Here is a 24,647-nt window from a genome sequence, read left to right on the forward strand (position 1 = left end):
AGCCCCGAAATAGCAGTCCAAAAACAAGATCACATGAGAGGAAAAAAATAGCAATGCGAAGGATTATCCATACTTCCTTGTCCTATGTGGGTGCAGAGCGGCGTGTGGCCCGCGCTACCAGCCACAGTGCCTGTGGTGCCCGCCATCTGATTACAGCTCCTGACCAGGGTCCAGCTAAGCCCCGATGCCTGCACCCATCTGAGGAACCCTGCCTGGGTCTGGAGCACCCGTGAGTGGTGCAGGAGCAGGAAGAGGAGCTGCCTGTCCCCCGGTACCGTGTCCTCCCATTGTCCCTCCAGTGCTGCTGCCATCACCAGCCCCTGCATCCCAGCAGGTGAGTGCCTCTTCCAGCATTCCCAGTGCCCCAGGCAGGGCATCCTGGCAGCCTCATGGGGGCTTTGCATCCCCCTTCCCATAGGATCTGCCATGTGCCATCCTGGTTCCTGAGCTCACGGCCAAGTTCGGGTGTGCATCGCTGGGGGAACAACTGGGGTTTCCTTTTCCTCCCTCTGGGCTCACAGGCAGGGAGCTGGCAGGGAAGCAGGAGGGGGGGACTTTCTATTTCATTGCTGTTCCCAGCTTGTTCTGGCTGAGTGGCGCTTGCTGAGCCGTTTCAGCAATCCCAAAAGGAATGCAACCAAAGCTTTGGGACCTGGGAATCTCCTGGGTCTCATTTTAAACTTACAGTAGGATCTGCCTAAGTTGTCTCTGATGCGTGACTGTGAGTTCAGGGGGCAGAGGAGCCGCTGGGGCAGCATGTGCTGGGGCTCAGCTGCCTGCTCAGGCACTGCCTGCATACAGCTGGGGGCCAGGTTTCCAAACAACCCCAAGAAGTGTGTGTTATTTATGGGAGCAGTGGCCGAGTGGCCTGTGGATGTTTGCGGCAGGGAGGTGAGGAGGTTCCTCACCTCACGGAGCAGCAGGGACCAGCCAACAGCAGCCATCCCAAGGGCTGGGAAGTAGCCTGGGTGCCTGCTGTGAGCGGGTGCTGTGGGCAGGCTGGGCAGGGGAGCAGGGCTGGCTGTGACCAGTGCAGGAGCCCACCCTAGGGTTGGTGTTTGCTTCGTGTCCCTGCGGCACTGCCAGCTGCTGGCTCCATCCCCGCTCGCTGTCTGCAGGACAGAGCAGACAGGGACACAGCGCAGGGGTTGGCAGGATGCCGGCAGCAGAGCCCGGTGCCCTGCATGGCCTCAGAGCTGCCAAATGCCAACCACAACAGGAGCAGACAGGGGCAGGGGGCTGGGGCAGTCACCCACAGCTCCAAAACAAGGGGATGCTCCCTCGCATAAGGAAGTGGAGCAACTTTTCCCAATATTCCTCATATCCTAACATGCCTGTCATCCAGGAAAGCCCAGGCCAAAGCCAGGGCCACTCTTTTTTGAGACACAGAAATGTTTGGCTGTATCTGTCTTACTTTTTTAAATTTCTATTTTCAACATGTGGCTGAAATAGCAGGAGGAAATCTTGGGTGGGCTTGCTCAAACTAAAACAAAACAGGAATAACAGCGATGCCAGGGAGGCCCAGAGCCCACCTGCACTGCTGGGTGCATTAGGAGCCATCCCCACCGGCTGCTGTTAAGTGCAGTCAGCCAGAACGTGTTTCAATCAGAATGCTGGGCTCGGCAGGCTTCCAGCCCAGCCTGCCCAAATACACAGCCTCCATGTGAGCCGGGACTAAAAGCCCATTCTAAGCGAGCCTTAGATAACGCAGCTTAAACACCACATCAAAGCACTGGTGGAGAATGGCCAAGAGGTGAAGTCATCGCTCTTGCTTCAGTAACACTGCAGCCAGCTCACACGCAGCAACCAGCAGCCTGCACCCCAAACCTGCTGCTGGCACCCCAAACAGAGCCTGAACCCAAACCCCACCGCTGGCAACCAAACCCGCCGGTTCCCCGTGTCCAGCCGCGGCACGGACCCAGCCAGCTCAGTCCTCGGGGACACGGGGCTGCATTCTCTCAAGCTGACAGCGCTCTCCGGAGCTTTTCGGCTTTTAAGGCCAAGCTCCGGCAGCCCGAGGCGCGGTGCCGGTGTCCGTGCTCGGCGCTGCCCTGCCGGCCCCATCCCGGGAGCTGAGGGGGGGTTATTGTCTTCCCCGCTGGGATAACCGCGCCGCACAGCAGCCCCGGACCGGAGGGCTGGAGATGTGGGAACAGCGAAGGCGGCAGCGCTGCTGCTCCTCCATCCTGCGCTCCCTGCTTGGGTTTCCCCGGCGATGGGAGGTTCAACCCCAGCGCCCGCCCCGGTGCCTGCCCAGAGCTCCCGACGGGCAGGTGGATGCGATCGAGCTTCCCCGCCCGCCCCCCGGCAGCCACAGCCCCCCCTTCCCCATCGGTCCCGCCGCGGGGAGGCAGCTCTGCATCATCACCATCATCATCGTCACCATCAGCGCCGGGGGTTGATCGGTTTGATCCCTCTTCTCCCCTATCCCGACACAGCGGAGCCGCAGCCGGGAGGACGCGGAGCCGGCGGTAGGTGCCGGGAAGGGAAAGGGGGGAGATGCCGTTACCCCCGCGGAGACCGGGCTGGGCTGGGGGGGGACGGGGATAAGGCAGGGATTCAGCCTCCCCCGAACCCTGCAAGAGGCTGCAGCCCCGTGAGAGAGGAGGGAACCCGGAACCGAGCATCCATTCAAATTGCGACCTCAGAATTACTGCAAATTAACCCAAGAAACGTGGATTAGGATGAGAACTGAAACATGAAATACAGTTTAAATTGCAAAACACAGTATCTGGACCATTAAAAAATACAGGGAATCTGTTGAAGTGACACAGCACTATGAAATGGTTTGTTTCTGATGCAAAATGGTTCATTTTTGATGCAATATATATATATTTATTTAAAAACCAAAACAACTTCCTTGGGCCTCTCCAGCCAGACACCGTGCTCCTACTGAAACCTATCTTTTGACTTGCATGAGATTTTGTAAGTTCAGATCTCATGAGAAGCGATAGTGTGCAGCCAACCTCTGCTCCCTCTGCCCTTTTCCTGCCCGAGCACTGGGCATCGCCTCTTCCTTCTCCTCCTCCTCCTGCAGCCATGGCTCCCTGGCTGCTCTGGGGATGCAGGGACAGCGTTTGGGCTGGGTGGTCTCAGGGGTGTCCAAGAGAGCAGTGAGGGGTTAGGATCCAGGCTGGGAAACGCCGGTGGGGAGGTAAGAAGAAAATGGGTTAAAGCAGCGGCATTGGACAAGGCAGGGTGGAAGCAAAGTGGATTCAGGTTAATTTTGTGTGACTTGGCTGGTTTCTTGGCTGGACACCAGCAACACCCTGGTTCAGTGCCCCACTTTGGCCATGCACCCCAAGGCTTCGGGGGCTGAGCACTGCTTGTAGCTGCCATGTGGGTGGCACACTGAAGGTGCCTCAGGATCCACCACACTGCTCAGAGGTACCAGTACCCCCCAGCTCACCCCACCAGGCTCATCAGCATCCCTTGGGATGGCTGCCACAGCTGTGCTGGTGAGACATCACCTCACCACCCCACTGCAGGGTTTGCTCCCTGCTCCCGAGCACCCCAGCATCACCCCACTGGCTCCTGGACCCAGTGTACTAAGTGGTTCTGGCAGCAGTACTGGGGAGCCCTGGCCATCTCTCAGCCCTGCAGCAATCGCCTTGGAGTGCATGAGATGCACAGGAAGATCTGCACAAACAGGGGTCTAAAGTTTAATGGGTTCCTAAGGGCAGGACTGGGCTCAGTGGTGATAAGGCAGCACAATGTCCAATTGTTCTCCCTGCACTGCTGGGTCGGGCCCCGCTTCCTCCGGCTGCTCCAAGCACTCAGGATGCGCATGAACACGCACTTTGGATTAGGGCTGGGGAGAGTTCAGGTCCACCGAGGTCTCCAGGCAGACCCAGAGCTTTGCAAGCCCTTTGGATAAACTTTCCTTCCCAGCTCCACCCCAGCCCAGGGGAGAAACTTTCCCTCCCAAGCTCCCTAGATGACTTTGGCCTTCCTCCCACTCCTGAGACCTTGATCTTCCTCCTAACCAAGGCAGCTCAACATGCAGCTGGCTACAGCTCCTTCCACTTTATTCCCCATCAGCTACATGGCTCCTGCACGCTGCTTTCCATGGCAAAGCCCTGCGGTGCTCAGGACCTCTATCCCCCAGCACAGGGGTGATTGGTGACAATGACAGGGACCTGTCTGCTCTGTGTCTGCTTTATCAGGCTCTTTCCCTTTGCTAAATGGCACAAACAAGCAAAGATGCTCGGGGAGGTGGCAGAGGGTGGCAGGGAAGTGTGGTGCCAGTGGGCAGTGGGGATGTGTGGGGCTTGGCACCTGAACTCACCCAGCAATTACAGCTTGCATCAATTTGCCTTTATATTTGGCATCTTTGGCTTGGCTCGGATAGCAGTTCACAGCTCGGAGCATAGTTGTAATGAGGAGTTAGGGCTCAGGCACAAGGCCCGTGAGGATAATAACTGCAGTGGGTTTATTTCAGTCTCTTATTTCAATGTGCTTCCAATGATGCGCTCATACAACAGACCCACACCAGAACATCCAGCACCTTCTTAAACACTTGTTTGCTCCTTTGACACCAAGTCAGAAGTGAAACAATAACAGAGCTCAGCACTTAGGAAGGACCTTGATGATTCTTGCACAGTAAAACCCCAACCTCTGCTCCACACCCCATGGGGACAGAGGGTTGGTTCTTACTCACTGTGTCCGGCTCTGGCCAGACCTGGCTCTTCCCTTTGAGTCTTATTTGTCTGTAAATATTTGCTGGATGTGGCAGGGCGCAGGCTGTGGGTGCCGGGTGGTTCTCCTCTGGACAGGGGACCCAGACTCTTCCCATGCTGTTTGCTGTGTGGGAGAGGAGCAGTGTTTGCTTGGAGGTGGCTATGCCACCGACCCCTGCCTGTGCAGACCAGGCTGTTCATGGGTGCTGTGGCAGAGCCCATCCATTTTCCAGCACTTGGCAAAGGCTTTGAAGACCGGTGGTGCGTGTATCCTGAGGGCAGCTGTAATGTCCTGTATCCCAAATTGCAATGTCACCTGCGAACACCCCTTTAACAGCCAGATAACCTGTGGTTTGGGTTCGTGGCTTTTTTTCCCTTAACAGAACAGTGGGCTGGCACACACTGGTACAACTCTGATAACCTTTCCTAATCACATCACAGAATCATGGAATGGGTTGTGTTGGAAGGGACCTTAAAGCTCATCCAGCTCCAACCCCTGCCACCGGCAGGGACCCCTTCCATTGGAGCAGCTTGCTCCAAGCCCCTGTGTCCAACCTGGCCTTGAACACTGCCAGGGATGGGGCAGCCACAGCTTCTCTGGGCACCCTGTGCCAGCGCCTCAGCACCCTCACAGGGAAGAGCTTCTGCCTAAGACATAAGAGCTGCAGAGCACAAGTGGCTCCATCAGTGGAGCAGGACATGGAGGAGCCACATCCCTGCCCACTGCTGGAGGTAAGCGGGCTGAGGAGATAAATGCATGGGAGAACATGCGTATCACAGAAAGTTCTATTTCTATTAGAAACTTCTTCTAAATCAGAAGTTTTTGGCTTCTGCTTAGCAGGAAATAAGATTATCAAATGAGAGCTGCTGCCTCTCAGTGCCTGGCTCCATTTCATGTGCAATCCATCATGAGAGGCCGTGGGAGCAGGGAAGAGCTGCAGGGAGGCACAGAGAAGGCAGCTCCCATCAGAGTGGAGGGTCAGCCTCACCCTGTGTTGTTTAAACAGCAGTTCAGGGTAACTGCACCGTGACCCCTGAAAATACAGCTGCCAGGTTAGACACAGGGGCTTGGAGCAAGCTGCTCCAGAGGATGGGGTCCCTGCCCATGGCAGGGGTTGGAGCTGGAGGAGCTTTAAGGTCCCTTCAACCCAAACCATCCCGTGATTCTATGATTTGCAGAAAGCTCCATCACAGCTGAACCTGGGCACAAGGCAGCATCCCCTTGAACCCAGAGGCAGTGACTTGTGGTGGGGTGTGTTCAGAAACCTCACATGTATTCTCTGCCAGTGCAGGTACCAGTGGTCATTGTTTGGGCTGGAGGCCTGCCTGCGTTTGTCTTTCAAACTGCTCACAATAGAAACCTCTTTGCAGAAGAATTTGTTGAAAACCAGTTCAGCAAGAGAGGGACGATGGCTTTGTCAATGAAGCTCTGCCCTTCATGTTGCGTGGCATCTGCGAATGCTGTAATCCTCCCTCTCCTCTGTTTGTGAGACAAGAGAGGTGTCTGACTCAGTATTTCTCAGCAATGGCAGTTACTATTTTGCGCCTTGTTTTCAGCACCAGTGTCTGTTGTTTTAATGCTGTTGGAGAACAAAAGCAGACGCTGAGGCCTTCAGAGCAGTTGAGCAGAAGAGATCAGTGCCATGCTGATGTCATGTACTCTACACGCTGTAACGTGTTTAATATGCAGGGGTGGCACTGCCCTCACCTGCATGCCTGGGTTAGAGACAGTGATGCACTGCAGCCAGGGGTAGCAAAGGCAGCAACACTCTGGCTGCCACAAACCCATCATTTCTTTCTGAAACCTTGTTCCCACACCAAGGAAAACAGCATAACAGAAATACTCCATTTTCCCAGCTGCTAAACGTGGCAGATGAAAGCTAACACAGGCCCTCAGAGAGCGCCATGGTTAATATTTACAAATTCCTTTCAAGAATAGCTAATACACAGCCAGTGCTAAATACTGTTCTATTAACCCCAGCACAGCATCTTAGCACACATCCATGGCCCAGCTTAAAGCCCAACCTGTGTTTTAATCAGGTGACAAACCCCACATTTCTGAGCCTTCACTAATTCAAAAGTGAATTCAGAAAAGCCCCTTTCCCCTTTGATTTGTCCCAAGTCCCCAGCCTGACTCTTCCCAGGACGAGACAGAGGCGCTTTAAGAGGAATGAAATCACCCCTGAAAACTGCATCATCCAGAGTGATGCCAGCAGAGAAAGAGAGATAAAGATGAGAGGAGAGAAGAGGGGAATAACAGTGATTAAAGTGATCTGGTGACTAAAATAACATTGCACGCAGGATTGCTTGCTGGCTGCTCCAGAAAGCTCTAAACCTGAGGAGCATAGAAGGAATCCATCAGTACAGAGTGAGAGAGCCTGCAGCTCCCTGCGGCCTCACGGCATCGCTCCATTGACCAGTGCTGGGCTTTACAGCACAGGGCAGTAATTACGGTCTCTGGGCAGTTACCCTCCTCCTCCGAGCCCAGGTGTATAAACTGCCCCTGCTCACCCCTGCGGGTTTGGCAGCAGAGCAGCAAACCCTCCCGGATGGAACAAACAGGCAAAGCGGCTCCGACCTGCGGCCTCGCACAGCCCTGCGGCTGCAGAGCCCCTAACGGGGTGCCTGCTCCCCGTGTATCCCCTTAGTAGGGGGTGCAACCCCTTACTGTGGTGCCGGCTGCTGTGTACCCCATCACAGGGTGTGTAACCCCTTTACTGGGGTCCATGCTGCCCCTGCATCCCAAACCTGCTCCCCTGAGCATGAGAAAGCACACAAAATGAGGGGCCTCTCAGGGATGGACCAAGCATACGTCTCCTATGCAGCATTTCCAAGCCTGACAGCTAACGCTGAGGGCAAAGATTAGAAAAGAGGCAATAAACCGACTTTCCAGACAGAGTGTTTTGCAGGCTCTGCACCACTGACTCACAGGGTGACATCCAAACCCCTTTTGTCCCCTTCAGACTCATTTCTGGAGCGATGTTGTCCTGTCCATGTTGTCCTCCCAAGGATTTGCACTTTGCCCACAGCGGTCTAGACACAGTCCATAAATGACTCATGACTTTGTGCTCACCAGCTCAGTCCTTGTTCTGGCTCTTAATTTAGATCCCTGCTTCAAGAGCTGAGATCTGGGAGTCAGCCTTGACCTCAGATCTTTTACTGCCCACATCTCTGCAGTCAGTGAATGTGCCTGTCCCACCTGCAGATGAGCCTGGCCAGCACCCATCCGTGCAGGGACCTTACTTGTGCAGAAATAAGCTCAGCAGCACTTCCCAGAGCAGCTCCCACTGCTGTCTTTTGCAAGCCACCAAAGACTATGGTTGAGCAGCTTCTCCTCCAGCAATGTCTGCAGACATCCCCAGGGATGCTCAGGGACAAGCTCCTGGTGCCCTGTGCTGCCCGTGCCCTTCCTCACCAAGCTCAGACCTCTTCCTCCTCCTCTACCCATGCATTGACAGTGTGGCAACGGCTCAGCAGTGGCCCATGCAAGGTGTACAGTCACCCTTATGGCCACAGTTCCCACCCAGCATCCCCAGCCCAGGGTCTGCAGGCAGCTTGCCCAGCCTGCAAGCCAACCTTCAGGGCATGGTCACCGTCACTTGCTCAGGGTGCCCCGAATCACACCCTGAGCCTGGCTGATCGGTGCTCAGGTCGCACAAGAGCAGGAGCCCTGAGTGAGTTATTCCCCTGTTCGCTCTCATCCGGCGCTGCCTGGGTGGACAGGAGGGGGAGATCTTTACCATGACAAGTCCCAGTCTGCGCATCAGCAGAGGAGCTCCAGATCCAAGCTGTTTGCTTACACAAGGGACACTGCACACCATCAATCCCCTGAAAACTAAAACCTACACCAATCTCTCAGTGCCAGATGACCTGGCTGCTTCCTGAACATCTCCCTGCCATGCATGGCACCAACTGCATCCATGCAGCATCCAACCTGGAGATGGAGCAGCCTGTTCACTCCATGCACCGGCCATTCCCTGGCAGCTCCCCAGAGCTGCTTTTCACCCACTTTGAGTATGTTTTTCCCCAGAGGTCACTCGTTCATTCTCCAACAGCTGCACATCCTCACGGGGCGTGTTTATCTTACACAGAGAATACTGCTTGGCGGGGTGCATTTTCCACTGGAATTTCCATCTGCCTTTATATCTGAGCTTCATTTTCAGGTCAAATCTTGGACATAGAATACAAGTAAAACACCCTCCCTTCCCCTTCCTTAACATTCCCTTTGCTGCAGCATGTTCTAAAAAGCTTCTGGCTGATGCAGGGTCTCTGCATGCTGATGTTGATGTTTTCCCTGTTTATGGAGCATCTCCATCCCAGTGCAATTCATGAGACACTTGTCGTAGCTTGGCTGAATTTTAAATATTGCATTATCACCCCTGGTATATGCAGCATTCCCCTTTGGAACATGCCTGGTTTTAGGGCACACACATCCCCTATTCACAGAGCTATGTGGGCAGGAAAGGGCTGATCCAAATGGTGCTTGCACACAATAACATCCCCCAAAGGCCAGATGCTGCCAGCGGAGCTGGTCAGCGAAGCCCAAGGCACAGCTCCAGCTCCTCTCAGGAGCCCTGGGCATAGAGCACCCAGATCATTGGATACACAGCAGTGCTCCTGGCACTCCAGTTATTCCAGGTCTGTGAGCAGCCCCCATGTCCCAGCACCAGCAGGGATAGCAGTGCTCACATTTGCGGGACCACAAGTCGCTGTCCCAAAGGTTTCTGGTTCAGTTTGGGGTTTTTTTCCCCACTTAGATGACCCAGGGCATCTCTGCCTCCTGTCATCACCAGCATCCTCAGCTGCATCCCTGTGGAGCAGCCTGACCCCAACAGCTTTTCCCTAAGCTGGCTGTGGAAACACCAGGGTCAACAACCACCATCCCGGTGGCTGTGATCTGCCCACTCGGGAGCTGGAAATAACCACCGTGGGTGTCACCTCCACGGAAAGAGCTCTGGAGTGCTCTGCTACAGCGGCTGAGCTTCACCAGGTCCTTCAAATTGCAGCCTTTGCTCCTGCAACATGCTTTTTATGGTGCTTTGTTGTTTACGGAGATGAGGAAGGGCAGAAACCTCCCAGAAACCATCCCCCTGCCTCTGAGGGTGCTGTGATGGAAACAGCAGCAGTGTCCGAGGCAGGGCCCTGTTTTCCTTGGAGCGGTGCAGAAGTGGCTCCCTGCTCCTGCCTGCTGATGAGTGGCACGAGGTAACGCTGCCTTCTTCACTGATGCCATGGCAAGGACAGAATCAGTGCCCAGCTCTTTACAGGTGCCTCATGTGTCCCAGCTGGGATAGGAGGGACCAGAACTGGGACTCCATCTTCTACCAAGCTCTGGTGCATCCTGGTGTGAAATTCACGCTCCTTGCTAGGCTGGAGATGTGGGTGACAAGTGGGCAGGTTGGGCCTCCAGAGCCTCCCATTGCCTTGAACCAAGAACTCCCCCAGTTTCTGCCTAAAATGTCAAAGCAGCGACTGGTCTGGCTCCACAGGTGGCAACGCATGGCTTCTCCTGACACTTTACTCCAGTGGCTACTTACCCATAGCTAATGATGCTGGGGGGTTTTGCTGACTCACTCATCTGCACTTACCCAGATTCAGCTTTGAGCTCACCTTGCTCTGCTCTTTCATCTGAAGCTCTCCTTGCATGCTCCTCTGCACTGCAGTATTACACTGGAAGGCATTTGTGCCAGCCCTAAGTCATGCAGATAAGAAAATGATTATTTCTTGTAGGATTTTCCTGGTAATAACAATTATTCTGAAGCTTTTGTCACACTGTTATATTATTGAGCAAGAGAGTGCACAGGAAAGCAGGAAGCACAAAAAAACCCAGGAGTTCCCATGCATAGCTCCTAGACACTGCATTTGAAATAAGATATTGAGCAGCAGAATTAAGAACCGAATTCCTGCAGCCAGCTTTTCTCAGCACTGCACAAGACAAGCTTTATAGCCCTTACACAAATATTTCAGAAGGAACAGAATTAACTCCCTGTACATTTTCAGCATAGAAAAAAATCACTGCTGAGCTTATGGTGAACCCAGAAACCAAGTGATTTTCCTTGGAACAACCAAGAATGAGACTATGCTGGAGGAAGTTCGATTTCTGAGTGATGATATGTCTACTGATGGTTAACCACGAGGATGGATGTGGGGTTTCACTTGGCCTGGAGAAGAAACCCTCAATTCCAGCATCCTCCGCATCCTTGGGGAAGGACATGGTACAAAGCCTGAACCCAAACTCAAATCCCAGTTTTGAAGCCTGAGCCAAGCCTTGATTGAGCTTGGCCACCCTTCAGAGGGCCAGCTGCAGGAAGTGCTGCATCTGACACCACGCGAAGGTTCCTGCTTTTCACTCCTAATTCGAGCCTCATGCCTGGTTACCAGCAGCACGCTGAGATTGCAGACCCGTCCGAGCACCAGGAGAATGGTGAGGGCTAGGGACTGACAGAGGGCGACTGAGAGGAGAAGGGACCAGACCTGAAACAGGGCCATCAGCAGGAGGCTTTGCTTGGATGGGACCAGAAGGCTCAGACAGGACTTGGTACAATGGGAGAATCAGATCAGCCCTACCACAGGAGCATTGCATACAGTGAAATTTCGGGGCTAGAGTCTGGCATTTGAGCCAGCCACTGCTTTTACTGGGCAGAGCTGGCCTGTGGCAGAGCAGCTCCTGCTGCAAGCAGTCATGTGTTGTCTCAATGCTCCAAGAGACAGCGTAGAGGGAGGAGGGATGGAGAAAAGTGCCTGTAACCAGAGCAGGAAAACAGAGCCATGAGAAGCCTGCCCTGGCTGGGAGCATCATGGCTGGCATTGCTGTTTGTCCATCCGTGGGTGCCCAGACAGCCTGGGCACTCCTGTTATGTGGTCTGGCCTCTTGCCCAGTGTCCTGCTTGGACACCAGTGGTGAGTGGCAGTGGGGACGGTGACATTTGTCACTCAGCTTAACCTCCCTGTATGACAGGAACCGGGTCCTGAGCAGGGTGTGGATGGGGTCCCCCATGCCTGGGGATGCTGAGCAGGAGCCAAGAGAGAAGATGCCACTTCACCCTGTATGAGCACATTGGGCCATGCCAAGTGCCCCCTGCCCAGGAGGGTTTCTTACACCATCACCAAACATTTCAACCAACAACAATGGATTAGTTTTACAGCATCCCTTTCCACTGTCTCCAGATGCTTTTCCCCTGGGAAGCAAAGCACAGGAGAGGTGTGCACAGCCCTGAACTTAACCACAGTCTGCCCAGTGGCAAACACCCAAAACAAGGTACCTGCACCTGGTGAATCATTCCTGGGTCCTCATCCTCCTTGCATGCCAGAGGTGAGACCATGAGGATGGTGTCACTTATGGCACACATTAGTGGCTGCTTCCAGCCAGCTCAGTGGTCCACACAAGCAAGATGCTGGGAGGCTGCACTGCAGTGGAGCACAGGAGGGATGATGCTTTATACTTGTCTCAGCTTGAGCCTGCAAGGGGGAAAAGGCACTTGTAAAAGTGTTCATGGCCACAGCTCTGCCCTGGCAGCGCAACCCAGGGCCCATGGTCCTTGCTCAGGCCCTGGTATCTGGGAAGAGCTGCAGCTCCTGCATTGAGTGTGCTGCAGTGAAAGCATTCACCTGCACTGTCTTAAAATGAAGATGATAATCAGGGAATTGCCTCTACTGCAAAGCCCAAATGTGTCCCGTAAGTCCAATTCATCCTCCTGCCCATCCTTGGCTGAGCTTTTGCCACTCTCCATCCAGTGTGTTCTTTCCATAGAGCAGGTCCCACACATCTGGCTTGCACTGGACACTAGGAGTTAGCACTTAATTCCCACATGAGGCAATGGGATTTGTTGCTGCAGCCCTTGCTGCTCGTGTACGTGTCCATGGGCTTGGTCTGAATCCAGACAGGACACAGAAGGCAAGACCTTCCTGGCAAGGCTCCTGCTCTGGGGCTGGATTGAGTGCTGGAGCTGGGACTGTCATTAAGTTAATGACCAGACTGCAGAAGCCTGTGGGTGGGAGGTGGGAGAAGCTGGAAGGTAATTAGAAAGTGGATCCTCACTTTGTTTTCCCATCTCCCATGAATGCTGCCAGTCTGCTGGAATGCTGCACTGGATGTCCCAGCTTGAAGCAGCAGCTGGGATGCTGCAGGCTCAAAGCCACATACGGGTCACATATGGCTTTGAAGCCCTGCAGGAACATGAGACAGGAGCTAAACCAGGGCTGGGATGGCATTAAATGGTCAAATCGAGCCTGACCAACCTCATGTTGTAGAATGGTTCAGGCTGATGACAACAGCAGGCATTAGCTAAATTAATTCCTACAGGGTAAAACCTGGCAGATAACTATTTCATTTAATCATATTGCTTGAGATAAAATCACCTTGCCACAAACAGTGACTAGAAGGAAGCCAACGCATTCCGCTGACATGCACAAAATGATCTATTACATATTTATCATACTCTTGGCCTAATCATTTATTAAGACCTTCTAAGAGGATCCGCAGTCCAAGGAATTCGAGCCGTGCCTTGCACTGGCATCCCTTTGGAGGGCTGTAGCCCTTGCAGGCTGCCTGTGCTGACGACAACCCCAGACCCACTGTGCCGCAGCTCCTGGAGCAACCAGAGCACAAGGAAACCTCTTACTGACCTCTAATCCTTTCCTAGGTGAGGAAATCCATCCCATGCAATGGATCCTGAAAATCTGGGATGAATAAAAGCCCTGTTTATCTGAGGGATATTCAATCAGTATGTTCAGGCTGTTCTTGAATTGCCCGAAAGCTGTACCTGTCAGCCCACAGGGTACTTCAGGAATACCTTGGAATGGGCAATTGGTGGAGAAAAGCCAGAAACTGGATTCCTTAAAAGTATTCTACCTGTTAAAACAGTGCCTTCCATTCCCATCCATACTGTCTGAACTGCCTGGGAAGTGACTGTGCTATCCAGGTGGCTGTAGCCAGGAGTGGGAATGGGGAGCAAGCCCACAGGCGGTGATGCTGCCTGATCACAGCTAAGTCATGTGCCCTGGAAGAAACAGGATTTCTGCTTTAATGGAGAAAACAACACGTTCCCAAGCGAAACAATGGGAGTGTTTCCACTGAACTCACCAGAGCCCAGTTCAGGAGACACTGATCTCATTAAGGACAAAACCTCAGCAGAGTCCTGGGTACTGCTGGCTGGAGGCTCCAACACCATCTTCAGCTCATCATCCATTGACAGCTGTGATTAAATGCACTCCTCATCAACGCAGCCACACTTGTTCTGAGGGGGTGCTTAACAGAGGGCATGCAGAACACTTCAACCCCACAAAAAGGAGTGTATCCAAAGTGAAGGATAATTCTAATGCATTTGAATCAAACCCTTATCTTATTTTAACCCATGGCACATGAGATACTTCTGGTTTTCTCCACATGGTAGCCAGGTATTCTATACTGAAGGAAAAAACAGGCTCACCTTAGCTGTTCATCTCCTGGTTTCAGGGCCTGGCTGTGGGATAGAGGCACCATCAGAGGCTGTGCTGATGATCCAGTGTGCTCAGGTGCAGGCACCAGGTCCATCAGCCTCTGATGGAATGGGCTGTCATGAACATGCAACGTTCCTGACTCCGATCTCAAGAAAATGGACCCATTCAAGTAAGTCAGGAGGAGTCTAAAGAACAAGGGGCAGAGAGGAAGCATTGGTCTGGGAAGAAAACCAGGCAGAGACATTTTAGCAACATGATAAAGCTCCCCCCGCCCTCAAGTTGCCAAACTCCCATCAGTGCTGGCTTTACAATACAAGCAAAGGGGTGAAGCCTGCACTGACAGGAAAGGATAAGGATCTGACTCCTTTTCCATAGCCCCCAGTGTGTGTGGTTATTTTGGAGCCCGCCTGTTACTGGCAGCAGAACCGGGCCCCGATGCTCGGGCTCAGATGCTCGCGGGGTTTGGGATCTCACATCAAAGCCGCTGGTTTGGCTGCAGCAGCAGTGATAAAGCTTGGAACCAAACCCAAACTTCTCAGAACTTCACAGCTCTTCCAGCCCCAGGCAGGCTCATCCCTCCTCGCCGCTGCCGGCAGCACGCACACTGCACTGCTCCAGCACCACAGCTCAGGCAGGCCTGGCTGCAGTGGAGAAGTGAGTTCAACCCAAACGTTAAAGTCCTTTCTGCTTCAGAAACCTATGGCTGCGTGGAGACCTCATAGCAGCCTTCCAGTATCTGAAGGGGGCCTACAGGGATGCTGGTGAGGGACTCTTCATTAGGGACTGTAGTGATAGGACAAGGGGTAACGGGTTCAAACTTAAACAGCAGAGGTTTAGATTGGATATAAGGAAGAAATTCTTTACTGTTCGGGTGGTGAGGCACTGGAATGGGTTGCCCAGGGAGGTTGTGAATGCTCCATCCCTGGCAGTGTTCAAGGCCAGGTTGGATGAAGCCTTGGGTGATATGGTTTAGTGTGAGGTGTCCCTGCGCATGGCAGGGGGGTTGGAACTGGATGATCTTAAGGTCCTTTCCAACGCTAACTATTCTATGATTCTATGATCTTCGGGGTTCTGACATCTCCTTGCACAGGAAGAAGAGCAGTGCCATGGGCACAGTGCCAGGGCCACCCCAGAGCAGATGCCCTGGTTCCAGCTCCCAGTGATGATGCCATTCATTCCTAGCGGTGGTTTTCTCTTAGGGAACACTGCACAGGAAGCTGTGGGAATGGGAGGAAAGAGGAGAGCCATGAACACATCTGGTCTTGGACAAACACTCTCCAACTTACTGTCCTAGTGCAACCGATGGTATCAACTGCTCAGCAGCTGCCATCCCCTCCTACACCAATCTCCTCTTGGGATATTTTCCTTTCTCCTTGGGGCACCAAATAACCACTGGAGTGTGGTATCTCTCAGCTTAGCATCCTGGAGGGAGCTTTCTGTTCTACTTTGAGCTATTCAATCATTTTGTTGGGCTTATACCCAAAGAAATAAGACTCTTTATGTTGTCTTTGGTTCAGGTTCTCTCTCTCATGCTTTGTAGTTCCCATAAAAATTTAACGTGTTCCTGCCAACAGTGTAATAGCAAGGCCGTGAGTGGTGGTATGCGTAAAGTGCCGACTCCACGGTCATAAAAGTATGAGAACAGCAATAGTATTTAGCAAGGAGAGACAATGGGAGTGGAAAATAGCTTTCATTCAGCTTCTCCTGTGCAGGCAAAAGCAACTGGCGGGCACTGAATTCACCCTAAAAATAGCAAAAAACTGTAAAGGAAATATGTGTAAAGGAAGAAGCCATTTCCAGTCGAGCTGCTCTGTTGAAGCTATCCACAAACACCCTGGAGTGCATGGACCTTCAGGTAATCAAAGGGAGCATCCCAGCCTGCTCCTTGCTCCGCTGGCTGATGTGCGAGCTTGGCCGAGATCCTGATCTGAGCTTTGGGATACTTCTTTCTTGCTTCCATCCGGCATCAACCCAGGAGACTTCCGGGCACCTCTTACCCTCAGATTAAGGTTCAAGGAAAGCTTTAGCTCCAGGAAATGACACAATGCCACTGATCTCTATTAATGCTCTACAGCACTAAAGCCTCGTGTACCACATTGAAAGCGTGAAGGCTTTCTTTCAGACAAATTTTGGCAGACAGTCAGCATTAAAAACTAAACTGCTACAAGAAAAGTCTGATCTCTTGATAGAAAAATGAGTCTGGGATCAAGACACTCAGAGAAATACCTCCTTTCACCTGCCTGAAGACTGTGGTAAAAAAGGAGCTTGAAGCTATACTTAGCTCGCCCATCACCTGCTTTGGAAAGCCACCAGGAGCCATGAAGCTTGTGAGCTCCTGTGGGTTGCTTCACCACCCTCATCACAAAATATCCATGAAGTGAGAACCCACGTTCTCACCTGCAGAGCACTTCCCCAAAACCCTGCCTGTGTCGGACGGGGGATCTGTGAGACTTCACAGCTTCCAAACACACGAAGTCTGAACACACCAGCGCTCACGGGGACACGGCTTTTGTGCCACTCAGGAGCAAGGGCATCAGCAGAGGAGGCTGCAAAACTTGGTTGGACTCCCTGGGGAAAGGAGGATCCTTTGGGCTTTGCAAATAGCCCCAGAGCAAAAGCAGGCATTGAGGAGGTGCAGATATGGGGAGGGACTGCTCCAGGGACACTTCATAGACCTAGATAAGAACCCAAACAGCTGCCAGCAGAAGCCAGCATATAGCTGAGGAAGCGCTGGGCTGATAAAGAAACACTTGGTAGGCACTGGGGGACTTGAAAACCAACATCAAAATGGCTCTGGAGAAAGGGCAGTGGGGAAAAGTCTAAAATCATTTGTGTGTGTGCATTGACAGTGAGCTCAGCTGGTTTAATGTGATTTAATACCTCCATCCGCAGCAAACTGGGGACTGACAGTCAAGAGGAAAGAGAAGCTGGTGTGAACCAGCTACCAGAAGGGACTGAGGCTGGGATGGCAGCAGATACTCTTTTTGCAGCTGTTTTCCTTTCCTAGGAAACCTTCTGTTCTGATCAGGACCCCAAGGGGACATATCTGGGAGTAAGGCACGGAGCCTATGTCCTAACCACAATGTCTTTATTTGCAAGGTTTCATCTTCTAACCACCCAGCTTGCAGACGTTTTTATCTTCTACAGGCTATGGGGAGCCACTGGAAGGGGGGGGGGGGGTTCCCCTTCCTGCAGCTGCAAATACTTGAGAGTTTACAGCCAAAAAATTAGGGATTATATGGATATATACGTGTGTGTGAATTGCAAATAGCTGTAATCCTTCATATCTGCCAGGTCACTCTTAAGTACCACTGCAAACTCACCCTGTACACCAGCTCCCTCCTAATATACGAGGAGCACAACTCAGTGGTGAAGACACATTTTTACAATCTATAAATACATATAAACAGTGACTGTATTCTATTTCCCATAATATAAGCCATGGGAATACATGATATATAAAACAATTTCCCGCATCTAGATTTGTATTGGGCTCTTGCTCTGTTCATAAATCCACTTCTCTACAAGCACTATGGAAATTTGTGTATGGAAGACAGCATATTCATGGGAGATTTTAAATGTAGTTTCTGGGCTAGAATCCATCAGATAAATTTGAATATACCTGGAAGACCTGTGGGAATCTGGCTCCCAGCCACAGCACATCCCGATCCTGTGGCTGCAATGGCAGCTCTCGCCCTCCAGCATTCACAGCATTGCTCTCTTACTGGTCTGATGACGCCTTCAGGTTGCGGCACAGCATCTGCTGAAACATGGATCCTGGCCACAAAGTGTATTCCAAAAGGAGGTTTCAGAACAATCTCCATGTGTTTCCCAGGCCCCAAAGAGAGCTCGGGAGCACCATGGGAAGCAGCACTCCCAAGCCAGTGCCTGTTGCTCCTGAGCAGCTGGTAGTGCCCCATGCCCAGTTAGACCCCCTGCACCAGCCACAGCTCTGCCTGTCCCCTTTAACCAGCCTTATTGAGACCCAGGGGAGCACATAGTATAATCTAGACTCAAAGTTCAGTGTATGGGCACATCTCCTGCATACTGCCCAGCCAGTCAAAGCCTCCTGCTCCCTGTCATCTCCCACAATATCTAATGCTTGTTATGATCTTTAGCATGAGTGTGCCTTGACCAGGTGAGATGCAGAGTGCCAAGATACGAAGGGATATTTGCTATCTGGCATGCAGTGCGTGTTGCAATACCTAGTCATAATCATGTTTGAAAGCTGTAATAGTGGAGGGAGTTATTAACCTGGGCTCCCTTCCTGCCTCTTGTGGCTTTCAATCAGACACTGGTGGTTTTCAGCCTTCTTTTCCTCCGTGTATAATTTTAGTGCATACGTCAATAGAAAGCAGAAAGAAAACAGAGTTTACGATGATAAAATTAAAAGGGCAGAGTCCTTCCACCCAGTGAGGAGACAAACCCCACACCCCTCCCACGCTGCAGGAGCATCACCTTGGGGCTGTGTCACTGCCAGAGCCATCATCCACCGTGTGATTCACCTGCCCTGAGCCAGCCCGGGTACCAGATGGGACCCCCAGCCTCCCTCCCATCCCTTTAAAAGCCCGGCAGGAGCTGCAGTGTGTGCCAAGCACTTGGAGCCACTGGCGCTGCCTAACCCCATCACATCTCTTGCAGCCCAGTGGCAGGGAGAGGCTGAGCGATGGCCGAAGGGGAGATCACCACCTTCACCGCCCTGACTGAGAAGTTCAACCTTCCCCCAGGGAACTACAAGAAGCCCAAGCTCCTGTACTGCAGCAACGGCGGCCACTTCCTGCGCATCCTCCCAGATGGCAAAGTGGATGGGACCAGGGACCGGAGTGACCAGCACAGTAAGCAAACCCAACAGGGCTTCTTGGTGCTTCTTGCACCTATGATTTTATCAGCCAGGAAGGGGGGAGCAGGGGAAGATGAGCTCTGTACCAAGCTCTATTTCCTCCTCATGCCAACATGCCTCCCAGGACAGGCACCAAACACACCCATAGCCCAGGCAGGCATGGTATGTGTGCTATTTCCCATCTGCAGGAGTGTTAAATCTGAAACTGGTCATGAGTGTAGTCACAGGCAGGCAGAGTGCATGGGGCCCAAGTGCTAATTGCATAGCTGGTAGCTGGAAGAAAAGGCTTAGGAGCAGCTTCACATCCTACATGCACACGGCCATCACATAGCGCTATGGTATCTTTGCATTTGCTCTGGGAGGGAGGATTCAGCACAGTAGCCATAGTGTCTACTCGTGCTTCGACCATGCCCTGCAAAGCCATTAGATGAGAGCTGAAACCTATCTCAGGCACCAAGGCAGCCTTTGTCCCTCTGGCAAAGCAAGCCTGCTGCCTCGGAGTGAGGGTTTCCTCTCAGGCTGCACCATGCACACAGGCAGTGAGCGCAGGCAGCGCTGCTGCCCATGGCCCTGCTGCGCCCCGGCACGCTCACACCTCACCGGCTGCCGGCCTGGGGCTGCGTGTTTGGAAACCTGTGCCAGAAAGGAACCTCCTGGGGATGATCTCGTAAGCTTGGATACGGGAACGGACAAATATTTACAGAGGAAACTCCTGAAGGGCCGTGTGCCAGCGGAGCAGCCCTGCAGCGAGGTGCCTGCCTCCGAGCGCCGCGGTCCTGCCCCTGCAGGCAAGCCAGGTCCATAGGGGAAACCTGGGGGTAAAGGCAAGGAGAGAAGACCCCAGAGAAGGACGAGGCACCAGAACATTCACAGCTCATCCAGGGTCCAGTATGCAAGGCTGCATTAGAGCCTGTGCTGGCACTTTGCAAGCTGCCCATGTGTTTTGCTCCAGATGTCAAGATTTCACATTGTCATTGTAAATTGCCTTGCCCAGCACTAGCCCCAGAATCAGGGAGGGTCTCCAAAGAGAACAGAAGTGCCTCACTCCAAGGCCCTGGCATCCAGCCCTGGAAAAGGACCCCCTCACCATGCAATTTGCTGTGAGCATCTCAGGCTTGCACTGGGAAATAAAAACTTACCAGGATGTTGCAGACCCTCAAAGGATGAAGCCTGCACTTGTTTCCACACACAGCCCTATTTCCTCTGTCTCATCCCATTACTTCACAGAAGGAAATATCTGTACAGATCTGGAAAAACACACAAATTTGTGTGTGAGCTCCTGAACCTGACATTCTCCTCCCTCTGTGGCCAGAGACCCGAGTGTCTCCATCAGCAGCTGGAGGGTCCCCCCACTCCCCTCTCTTGAAATCAGGTTTTGGGACACTGTCACCATTTTTATCTCATAGAATCAAAGAATCATGGAATGGTTTGGGTTGGAAGCAACCTTAAAGATCATTCTATGGGGAAGTAACCACACAAATAGAAATGTTAACTGTGCTGTGTTTAGGTACAGGATGCTGGCTGGAGGAGGGAGGTGGCCCAGACACTCTGGCCTGCAGCTGACCCACTCACCTCCCATGGTACAAGACCAAGAAGGAGCTTTCTTTGCCCTGGAATTCCCAGTTGAGGTCCAGGATCAGTGCCAGGGACGGAAAGCTGGTGCGCAGTGGGATGCATGAACCAACGCAGCATCACCCAGTCCAGCCTGTGCAGGCTCCACTCTCGGTTCAGTATCAAAGTCATGTCAGTGCCACAAACTAGGACAATCTAAGTTGTGGTTCATGGCTTCCTAAGAGAGGTGTTTTCTTAGGATGAAGACCAGCCCTTTCTCCAGTCTTTGTCTATGATGTGCCGGACAAAGCCAGGCACAGCACACTGCTGGATGGGATGCTTTGGGTCAGGGGTTTTCAAGCATCTGAAGTCTGTCCATCCCTGGTTTAGCTCTCAAAATACTTCTGTGTATGTCACTCCCTAAGTGTCTTGTCAAAACCACATGAGAAATTGGTAAATTAGAGCCAGAATTAAAACCCCAATCTCCTGTGTCCCATTCCAGAGCCCTAACCAAAAGGCTGCTCTTCCTTTGATGTAAAATAAGGAAAAAATTGGTCTTTGGTTCCTAAAGCATGGCTGTGGGGTTTCTTTGAAGGAGAGGGTACAAGGACACATTTCTATTGCATACTGTACTGTTTCCTATAAACTCTTTATAAGCCAGGCTTTGGAACAAAACCACCCTGCTCACTTTCCTAGCAGCTTGGATGTTATCTCTGACAACATTTTGTTGGGTTTCCCCCCCCCCTTTTCCTATTTTTCTCTCACTTCTGTTGTTTTATTTCTACTTTCAGTTCAGCTCCAGCTGAGCGCGGAAAGCGTGGGAGAGGTGTATATAAAGAGCACCCAGTCTGGGCAGTACCTGGCGATGGACACCAATGGGCTGCTCTATGGCTCGGTAAGTAGGAGGTTTAGGTGGGACCAGACATGGAGAGGGTTTGAGGTTTGCAGAAATCTCGAGGCTCTGAGTAATGCAAACCACAGGCAGCAATTAGGCTCTGTTTGTTGTTTTGGCAGCTGGATGGCCACTCTTCATACAGCTTTATTCTGGGGGGAAAGAAATAAATAACCAAATAACACCATTTACCACCCAGGCAGCCCCAGGTGATGGCCCACAGCCACTGAGCAAAGACCTCCTCATATTTTAACTCTGCATCCTGGTTGCACCAAACCCTGTGCTGGAGGCAGCAGCAGCATCCACAACATCCCAGTGTGAGTAGGATGGTGCAAGGCAGGAGCTTACTCCCTGTGCCTAGGAACTGTATGGCACAGATTGACCAAAAATAATGTGGGTCTTTAAGAATAGCCCCATTTAGAGCAAAGTGTGTGACACACAGCCCTGGTCATCGGCTGCTCAGCCTCCGCAAAGGGCTGTTTTGTTCCCTGTGCTCATGCTCTGAACCCACAGCTGCCACCACACAGCTCAGTGCCAGAGCAGGAGGCAGTGCCAGGACCAGCTTACAGAGTGGGGCTGGGCTCAGGTATTGCCCAATGAAGTGCCCAGATCATGGATGGATTACTGCAGGAGTAGCCCAGGGGACTACACTCAGGCTACTTACCTCCATGCTTTGAATATGAACTTCACTGGGGCACGGAGATCCCAGAGGTGGGTCTGGACACATCCCAGCAGAAGAGCTCCCAAGCTGGGACTGCTGCACTAGGAATGTGCATCCTCCTCCCCACAGCATCGCCCCATCTCACTGTGGTTCCCCGGGGCTCTCTTTCAGCAGTTGCTGGGTGAGGAGTGCCTGTTCCTTGAAAGGATTGAAGAAAACCATTACAACACGTACATCTCCAAAAAGCACGCAGATAAGAACTGGTTCGTAGGTCTGAAGAAGAACGGGAACAGCAAGCTGGGGCCGCGGACTCACTATGGCCAGAAGGCGATCCTCTTCCTCCCACTGCCCGTCTCGCCCGACTAAGCACTGTCCCAGAGGCTCAGAGATGACCCTGAACCCCAAATTCCAGCTGTCACCTCCTCCTTTTCCCTCACTCTCTCTCTTTTGTCTAGTATGACAGAGCCAAATGTTAGAGCTCTGAGCTTTAGGTAAAGGCTTTACCAAAACAGACAGAGCAGAGCTCCTCTGCTCCACACGAAGCTTGGCAGAGATGAGGCGAAAAGCCCCGACACCCTCCCAGGGTCCACCGGCACCCACCACCCCTTCCCTCTGCCGGTGCATGCTGTGAGCAGGCTGCAGGTCCTGGGGGCACGCACGTACCCACTGTGGGCAGGCACCCAAAATGTGGCCAAGGGCACCCCAAGGACACCCCAGTTACAGAGGAATGCACGCTTTTACTGTCCCTGCCATCCTAAAGCAAACCCCCACAGGTACTCTGTACTAACATATTCAACCATCTAAGTATGTAGCTTCTAATATGCCCTCTAAGCAATTTGATATTGCAGCAACAGTCATGTTATCGAGTGCCAGCCTGGTTAAATGATATCCTTGGTGTATTAAGCTAAACTAGAATCAGCCAAAAGCTCCAAGCCCTGGACATCTTACCCTCCCTTTCAATGTGCATATTGCTATACGTCACGCTAGAACCTGCCATATGTTATTTGTATTTATTTATTGAGTAAATATGTCTCTTCTACAATCTGTTCATATGTAATTCTAGGCACCAAAGCCCCCTGAGGTTGTGCCAGTGAGGGTGGGGTGCAGTGGAGGTGACTAAGATCTGATGCTGATGGTGTGATGGTGCAGCAGGAGCAATCTGCATGATGGTAACAGTGCATCACATCCCATTCCCAAGGGCCTTCCTTACATCATCCTGATTCCATAGAATCATTAGTGAATCCCAGCCTGGTTTGGGCTGGAAGGGACCTTAAAGCTGATCCAGCTCCAACCCCTGCCACGGGCAGGGACACCTTCCACTAGAGCAGCTTGCTCCAAGCCCCTGTGTCCAGCCTGGCCTTGAACACTGCCAGGGATGGGGCAGCCACAGCTTCTCTGGGCAATCTAAGCATCTAAGCACATGCAATATAACCCATACCAAGTGCACACAATCCCACTATAAAAGTTGAACAATTAATGATTCATCAGCTTTGCTGCCACCACTAACCAGGTGCACACTTTTAATCACCTGAACAGTGAGGTGAAACTCACTTTCAGTCCTCAGTGAAGGGGTTCCAGGCCAATGGAGGGCAAGGAGTGGATGCATAGCTCCCTGCAACCCTTCCTCTGACAAAAGCCGCCCCATGGGGGAATCATCTTCATCCTTGCGTGTACCCACATCCAGCACCTGCAGGGACATGGTTCCCTCAGCAGGCTGAATCCCTCCCATCTCTACCTCCTGTGCTGCCACCAACTTGTAATTGCTTAATTGTGGTGGGTCAGAATTGAGAAGTTTGACATTTAAACCAGGCAGTGGCCAGTAAGAACTGAGTATCTGCCAAAACCCCAACGAGCTGCAGGAGGAGAAACGTCAAGGGAAGGACCCAGCTATTGCCAATGTCTCAGGCACCTGGGAAAGGCACCAGACAGTGTTCCAACAGCAAACACAAAGCTGGGCAACACAGAGCAGCATCAACACATTAAACACTGTGGCCACTTTCCCCGTGAAAGGCTGGGCTGTCACTCAAGTCGGAAAGTGAATGACTGCATGAGCAGGAGAGAGCCAGGTTTCTAATTAAACAGGAAAGCTGGAAAAGCGCAAGACCAGCATTAGCCGTGCTGCCTTCCAACACCTCATTAACCACAGGGCATTCCTCTCCTTAGACTGCTGCTGCTCAGAAGTTACCACCACAGGTACACGCTCAGTGCCCAAAGGGGGAAAATGTCAACACTTTGTCTGAAAAATAATCCCTAAGAAAGCTGCAGTAATTGCTCCAGACAGATGGACACGCAAGGATCCCATTGCCCAGGGAAACCACGCTTGCTCCAGAGAGCTCTGTCCTTAGGGTGAGAGGTGACAGGGGGAAGAAAGGCTTCAGAGATTTAATAAAACCATTGCACTTAAAGATCTTTCCCACTAAGTGCAGCGAGCACAAGTGTGCTGCGAGAGGGATTCTGGAATGGGTCGGAAGGGAAAGCAAGTGCTGCTGCACAGAGGGTGAGCTGGGGAGGCACAGCTGGGTGGGAAAAGGACAGCAGTGTTCAGATGCTGGGTTAAATTTACAGCGTTCAAACCCAGCAGCAGCC

The 24,647-nt window shown here is 52.3% G+C and overlaps 1 protein-coding gene across 3 annotated transcripts; it reads left to right on the plus strand.

The window, feature by feature from the left end:
- Positions 1-2,330: 2,330 nt before the first annotated feature.
- On the plus strand, positions 2,331-23,100 carry FGF1 (fibroblast growth factor 1). 3 transcript variants are annotated; one of them, XM_031047503.2, is made up of 4 exons: positions 2,331-2,471; positions 18,759-18,952; positions 21,300-21,403; positions 22,233-23,100. In XM_031047503.2, exons 2-4 carry the CDS (start codon positions 18,784-18,786, stop codon positions 22,425-22,427), a joined length of 468 nt encoding a protein of 155 aa, XP_030903363.1. In that variant the 5' UTR covers positions 2,331-2,471; positions 18,759-18,783; the 3' UTR covers positions 22,428-23,100. The 3 variants fall into 3 exon arrangements, with proteins under 3 accessions (XP_030903363.1, XP_030903364.1, XP_005147346.1); XM_031047504.2 differs by lacking the exon at positions 2,331-2,471 and adding an exon at positions 18,600-18,641; XM_005147289.3 differs by lacking the exon at positions 2,331-2,471 and having other exon boundaries at positions 18,612-18,952.
- Positions 23,101-24,647: the final 1,547 nt, after the last annotated feature.

The sequence above is a fragment of the Melopsittacus undulatus genome, chromosome 10 (genome assembly GCF_012275295.1).
Source record: "Melopsittacus undulatus isolate bMelUnd1 chromosome 10, bMelUnd1.mat.Z, whole genome shotgun sequence".
NCBI lineage: Eukaryota > Metazoa > Chordata > Aves > Psittaciformes > Psittaculidae > Melopsittacus > Melopsittacus undulatus.

Bases quoted from the DNA above. Each gene is read 5' to 3' on its own strand.
- FGF1 (XM_031047503.2), top strand. From the start codon at position 18,784: ATGGCCGAAGGGGAGATCACCACCTTCACCGCCCTGACTGAGAAGTTC. The intron at 18,953-21,299 runs GTAAGCAAACCC...TTCTACTTTCAG, and splicing joins GGACCGGAGTGACCAGCACA to TTCAGCTCCAGCTGAGCGCG. The intron at 21,404-22,232 runs GTAAGTAGGAGG...GCTCTCTTTCAG, and splicing joins ATGGGCTGCTCTATGGCTCG to CAGTTGCTGGGTGAGGAGTG.